At 42.1% G+C, this 6,000-nt stretch overlaps 1 protein-coding gene across 13 annotated transcripts in view; it reads right to left on the bottom strand.

Annotated features, from left to right (window-relative positions):
- Positions 1–1,660: 1,660 nt before the first annotated feature.
- The window catches only part of tenm3 (teneurin transmembrane protein 3), an 818,277-nt gene continuing 813,937 nt past the window's right edge, over positions 1,661–6,000 (bottom strand). For all 13 annotated transcript variants that reach the window (XM_046046662.1, XM_046046670.1, XM_046046663.1 and 10 more), the window contains one exon: positions 1,661–4,077. In XM_046046662.1, the coding sequence (XP_045902618.1) occupies positions 3,322–4,077 (756 nt within the window). In that variant the 3' untranslated portion in view covers positions 1,661–3,321. The remainder of the gene's footprint in view (positions 4,078–6,000) is intronic.

Here is a 6,000-nt window from a genome sequence, read left to right as displayed (position 1 = left end):
AGCACTTTCTGCATGGCTGGACTGGGCTGCACTTTGATTTTGGTCACTAAACAAAGAGCGCGAGGCAGATACTACACAAACACAGGGAGTGGTTACAATTGAATCACATGCTATATTTGCCAAGGCGCTGCTGAGGGAAGAACAGAGCAGGAGTGACAAAGCACTCTCATGGGGAAGAAGCAGTGGCAGACTGAGGAAAAGATGGACGATGGAGAGGAAAAAAGAGAGAGCGAGTCTTCATTGACTTAATAAATAAGTGCACCAAGTCAAGGCCTTGGCCTCTAGATTAAATAACATATTCAGGATGCAGAAATTCATAGCAGATGTTCAGGGTTCACGTTACAACGTGACGTTGGTCAGATTCTCTTGCTGCTCCATCGAGGCTGATCTTGTAGAGTTTGTCAGTTTCATTTATCCATATTATTCTCTTCCACTCCCGTTTGCGCATATATGTGCAGGCCATTTCAATGATTTTATGGCATTAGTCTCTGAATGCAGACTTGATGCAGCCATTTAGGATTAATCGAATTGTTCTCAGAATTCTGACTTTATTTTTATGTTTTTATTTGACTTCTGAGTATGAAGTCAGAATTCTAACTGTAGTTCCATTTTCTATGACATTCTGTCAAGTTGGTTAATATAACTCGTTCCTGAGATACACGGGGAATCCACAGTAGAATGGCTTTATTCTGATTACATTGTGCAGCCATCCTGTTAGGAGCCCCCTGCTCCTCCCCCAGGTTACTGCTGTCCTCAATGCAGTCGGAGAAACCATGAAAGAGAGGGAGCAAAGTTCTGCATAAATGATCTAACATGAATCAGAGTCTGAATGAAAGAAAATCCTTGTTGACATAACCTAAATGACTAGTCAGTGTGATGCAGCTGAGATAAGGCTACTGCTGCCAGAGAGAAAGAGAGAGCACAAAGTCTTAACCCGCTCTGTCAGCCTCACTGTCAGCCAAGTGTGTTTGTCGTAATAAAGTTCGAGCAAGAATGAGAGGAGGAGACAGTTGCTGGGAAGTAAAGTGAAGACAGTGTAAAAGCGTTCACCTTCTCACCATTCATACTGCGTTCAACTCAGTTTCTGAAAGTACTTCTGCTTCAACCAGATGTTACAAAAGTTCAGTCAGAAACAATCAAAATGAAACTACGCTACAGTTCAAAAGTTTAGATTGGTGGTTCCCAACCTAGAGGTCGTGTCGCCTCTGAAAGGGTCACAGGATAAATGTAAGGGGATAACTTTACCTTTTTGGGCAGTGAAGTTTTAAGGGGATCAACCTACTAATCACTCAAACATATCATAAAGGGGCCACAACAACTGTGGACACTGCTCCTTTGTATTTTTACTACTTTTTGTGTTTTTAATGTTACTGGTATCTATAGCTGTCAGAGTGTTTTCCCTCTGAAAACGTTTAAAGTAGCATAAAATGGAAAGAATAAAGTCAAATACAAGCCTCAAAGTGGTGCAGTACTTCCCACCTGTATCAGTGCAAGTATCTGTAAACAATAACAATACCACAAAGCTGCATGGAGCAACTGGGGAATTGTGGGACATGCAGTTGTTCATCACACTGTGACACCATGTTCATTTCTGCTAGGAACTTCCTTTACTGTTTGGAGAGAAAAAGAAACAGACGTACAACACAGTAAAACCCAGCAATAGTTTCAAGGATTTTTTATTCTTTACTGTAGAAACACTGTACATAAATTACTTTCTCTGAGACTAATATTGATGTACGGATAAGTGGAATTTCTCAACCTTCAAAATAAAAAAAGATAAACCCATAAAACATTGTCAACTCATCTCAATTGTCTCTGAAAAAAGATTGGTAGCATATGATGTTAACTCTCTGTATAAAGTTCCTGTTCTTTCCTTGAAAATGGTTAAAGTTGCCGTACCACCCTTGTAAACACACATACACACAAAGAAAACTCCTCTAAAACAGTACAGAGACCCACAATCAATGAGAAAACGTCCACATCGATTTTTGATCTATTACTGTTACTCATTAAAGTCACTGATGGCGATGCAGTCCCTCGAAGGAGAAACGAGCAAAAATGAGGAGAGAAGCAACGATTAGTTACTACTCACAGCAACCCTGCCCCCCCAAAGCCATGACAACATGTTTCTATTGCAAGCAACACTACTACCTTCGACCGATAAAAGCACAAGGTCTATGCATTATGAGGCTGAGTCACATTTTGCAGAAGTGAAGGACACCTGGGCTGACAAGAGGACCAGGGAGCCCACTCGGTCCACAAAGAGTACATCCACAAAGAATCACAAACAGCCGTGGTTGCCCTGCTCCCTCACACGCCGCTGCTGATAGTGGTCTGAAACTGTACGATCTTATAGACCTTGTAAAAGCACAGGGGATTAGGAGGAGAGGTTTTAGAACCGACCAGACAGATCATAGATATCAGTAAGAAAGAAACAAAAACCAAACTCAAAGTTTCTGGTTTCGTTTACTTCAGATCATGGTGGTGTAGTAATAGTAGTAATAGTGGTATAGGTAATAGTATGTAAACACTTTTTTGTAATTTTTTTATATCCCCTTTTCGTCTGAAGCAAGTTTATATATAAAAACAAAACTCAAACCCCAAACAGAAAAATCAGTCTTTTTTTCCTTTGTACAAACTGTAGTCCTTTTTTGTGTCTGTCGCTCGTCGATCTTCGAGTCCACAACAGTCCATTCCACGGACTTCAGCCACGGAAACAATAGACGTGGCTCAGAGAGGTCTATAACCCAGAGCGACGGGTCACATCTGGACCCACACAGATATTATACCTGCAACATCTGTTAGGGTTCCACAGGCATTTGTCATACTTACTGCTCTGACAGTTTACAACTGTCTAAATGCTTGCAGGCTCATCTGGTTGTGATGGCTGTTGAAATGCTCAGTTGGCTAGAAGTGTCAACATCCCCCAGTTTCACAGATAAATAGCACATGATTATAGCACTCAGGTTAGCCCTGCCTACCTGGGGGGGGGGGGGCATGCGTGCAGACGACATGGCGAAAGAAAGAAAGTAAAGATAGAAAAAGAAAGAGAGAAAAGGCAAAAGACTGAAATTTTGCAGGCGCATGAAGACTGTTTCAAACCATCACAGCTGTAGTTTCATAATGTGTCAGGTCAGTTGCCTTGTGGTGATGGTTACATCATCAGTCCATACATACTATGTTACCGTCCTCAGAATAAAACTAATTTGCAAACATGGGGTCTCTTCAGTGGCTAGTTTTCAGTCAGTTCAGTCTGTGACATCCATTTTGTATTAAAACGTTTTGTTAGTCTTTGACAGTCACGGGGTAGAAATCAGCGTGTTACCTCCTCCCTATCTCACTCTGCCGTAGGAACTGGATGTTGTTAGCGCTGTCGGCTAGCTCGGGGTACTGCTCTATGGACAAGACGTAGTAGCCATCGTAACCTAAAACCTTCCCACTGCTCAGCAGCTGCCTTTTCTCCCCCTCTGTCCACAGCCGAACTCCTTCTTCCCCGTCCCTCACGCGCTGCTGTTCACGGGCCCAGGAGCTCGAGAGCGCCCTCTGCCTCGCTTGCTCCAGGATTCGCGCTTTCTCTTCGTCCAGCGTCGTCCCGTAACGCACGTGGAGGGCCAGGGCGCCGTACTGCAGCTCCACGTCAGCGAAGCGCCGTGTTCTCCCGTTCATCACCGTTGTGGACTGGGACACTGTGACATTTACACCGTTTTCCAGTGACTTCCTGCCTGAGGTGAGCCGCAGTGCACTCAGGTCGTTCTCAGGCAGGCTGGTCTTAATGAAGTAGTGGGTGTCTCGTCCCTCCACTGTATAATGTAGGTCTTCAAGGTAAAAGGCATTGTTTAAGACCGCAGCCACCTTAATGCAGTCCTCATTGGCAATGTTGAGAGCGTTGGTCACCACGCGGCCCTGGATCACAGCGAGCATCACTCCTTTGCCAATCAGAGACTTGACAGTGGCAAACCACAGGCAGGGTTTGGCCTGGTGTGAATGTTGCTGGCTGAGCTGGATTTCTGGCATGCGCTCAAAGGACAGGAAGGCCCGAGACTGACGAATCACCGCCTGCTGGACACCTGAGATAGACTGTGGATGAGAGAAAGAGGAAGTAACTTTAGGACATCATTAACATGTGCATTAAAATAACACTGCATGATAATACAGACAACACAGAAAACTATATGGGCTGGTCTCTCCTAAACTCACGTCGGCATTAAGACTAAATCTGCAGCAGACTTTCAGAAAACATTGTGACTTCTTCAATAAGTAAATAATCATCAAAGTTCCGATGGCACCTGAGTGAAGTGTCTACTGTTTGATACTTTCAGGTTGTACATTTCAGACTCAGTTTATGGTGAGTGGGCTGATCCATTTATCCATAAAGCTTATATCAGCGATGTTAGTTCATGTGAAGGGAGCCCCGGCAGCTACAGTGTGTCAGCGACGACCAGCCTTTTAACAAAAAAAAGCTTATTTAAAACTATTATATGTTTCTTTTTGCCAATTTATATTGTTTCCTGGTGCCCTCAACAGGTGTTATATGGTCTGGTACTGGTCCAAAAAACACTGCCCTAAACAAACAGTAGCTAACAAAAAACAAGTGCTCTAACGGTGAAGAATTTTAAAGAATGTTTAGAATCATGTTCAGTACGTTTTTATATCTGTGAGGTATGTTATTGTCGTGTTATATATGTGTAATAGATTTTAGGCTACGTTCAGCGTGCAGGCCTTAATGATAAATTTTTTTTGGTTTTGTTTGACAGTTCACATTATTGCTTAAATGTGGCCCATATCTTTTTAAGTCCCTTCTTAAAACATACTTTTATAGGAGAGCTTTTCCCAATCTTATTTGACTTTATTTTATCCCTTTTATTTTATTGTATTTTACTAATTTTATATTATTTTTTCATGCTCTTATCTCTCTCTTTTTTTTTTTTTTTTTTTGTATTATTCTTTACACTTGTTAAAGCACTTTGTAACTTGTTTTTGAAAAGTGCTCTACAAATAAGGATTATATATTATATATTATATATCAGAGTCCAATGTGAACTGTCCGCGGCCTGAAAGTGACCCGCATGCACAGAAGACGAACACACAGCAGTAACCTAGAACAGCGGTTACAGAAGGAAACAAGAAGCAACAGAGGTTAGCTCACGGGAGACTCCCGTTTTTCATTGTCTTCTCACGGGTCACATTTCTGCCGAATTATGACAAATGTTCACAACTTTCTGTCCTTTTCATTACGGTTTCTGGTGCTGGACATCTCTCTCTCTCTCCCCACTGTGTCCGCTCGGAAAAATAGCATGCACATAACTCAGAAAAGAGCTGGTGACCTGATGGATTTCAGGTATAAGAGGGGGAATTTGTGAGAAGATGATAGCAAAGTAGAGGAGGAAGAGAGTCACATGATTTTTTTTGTTCATGGCGAGGGTCAGCGAAGTGAAAAGATCAGATCTGAGTCACATACGACCAAAAAAAATGTCTGAACGTAGCCTTGGTGTCTTTGCACAGTGTATCGGTTGACTCTTTGTTGCATTTACTGTCCGTAAAAAAAAAAAAAACAGATTCATTTTGGAAGGCACATTTGCAGAACAGCACTAGATATTATACAAACAAGATATTTAGAAACACAAAAAACAAATATTGCACATACAGTACTGTGCAAAAGTTAGTTCAAAAATAGACATGTTAATAGATTATACACTGATCAGCGACCGCTGACAGGTGAAGTGAATAACACTGATTATCTGGTTACCATGGCACCTGTCAGTGGGTGGGATATATTAGGCAGCATTGTGTCCTCAAAGTTGATGTTAGAAGCAGGAAGAATGGGCAAGCATCAGGATTTGACAAGGGCCAAATTATGATGGCTAGATGACTGGGTCTGGCGGGGTGTTCCCGGTGTTCTGATGATATATGCTGCCTTGTCGAAGCGCAAATCAATAGTCTATCAAGCCGCTCTGCCCTATGGAAAAATGCTACCTTATGTGTTCCTATATTTCACAGTAT

The sequence above is a fragment of the Micropterus dolomieu genome, linkage group LG04, assembly GCF_021292245.1.
Source record: "Micropterus dolomieu isolate WLL.071019.BEF.003 ecotype Adirondacks linkage group LG04, ASM2129224v1, whole genome shotgun sequence".
NCBI lineage: Eukaryota > Metazoa > Chordata > Actinopteri > Centrarchiformes > Centrarchidae > Micropterus > Micropterus dolomieu.
Note: the sequence above shows the minus strand (reverse complement) of the source record. Positions and strands in the feature narration are given on the sequence as shown.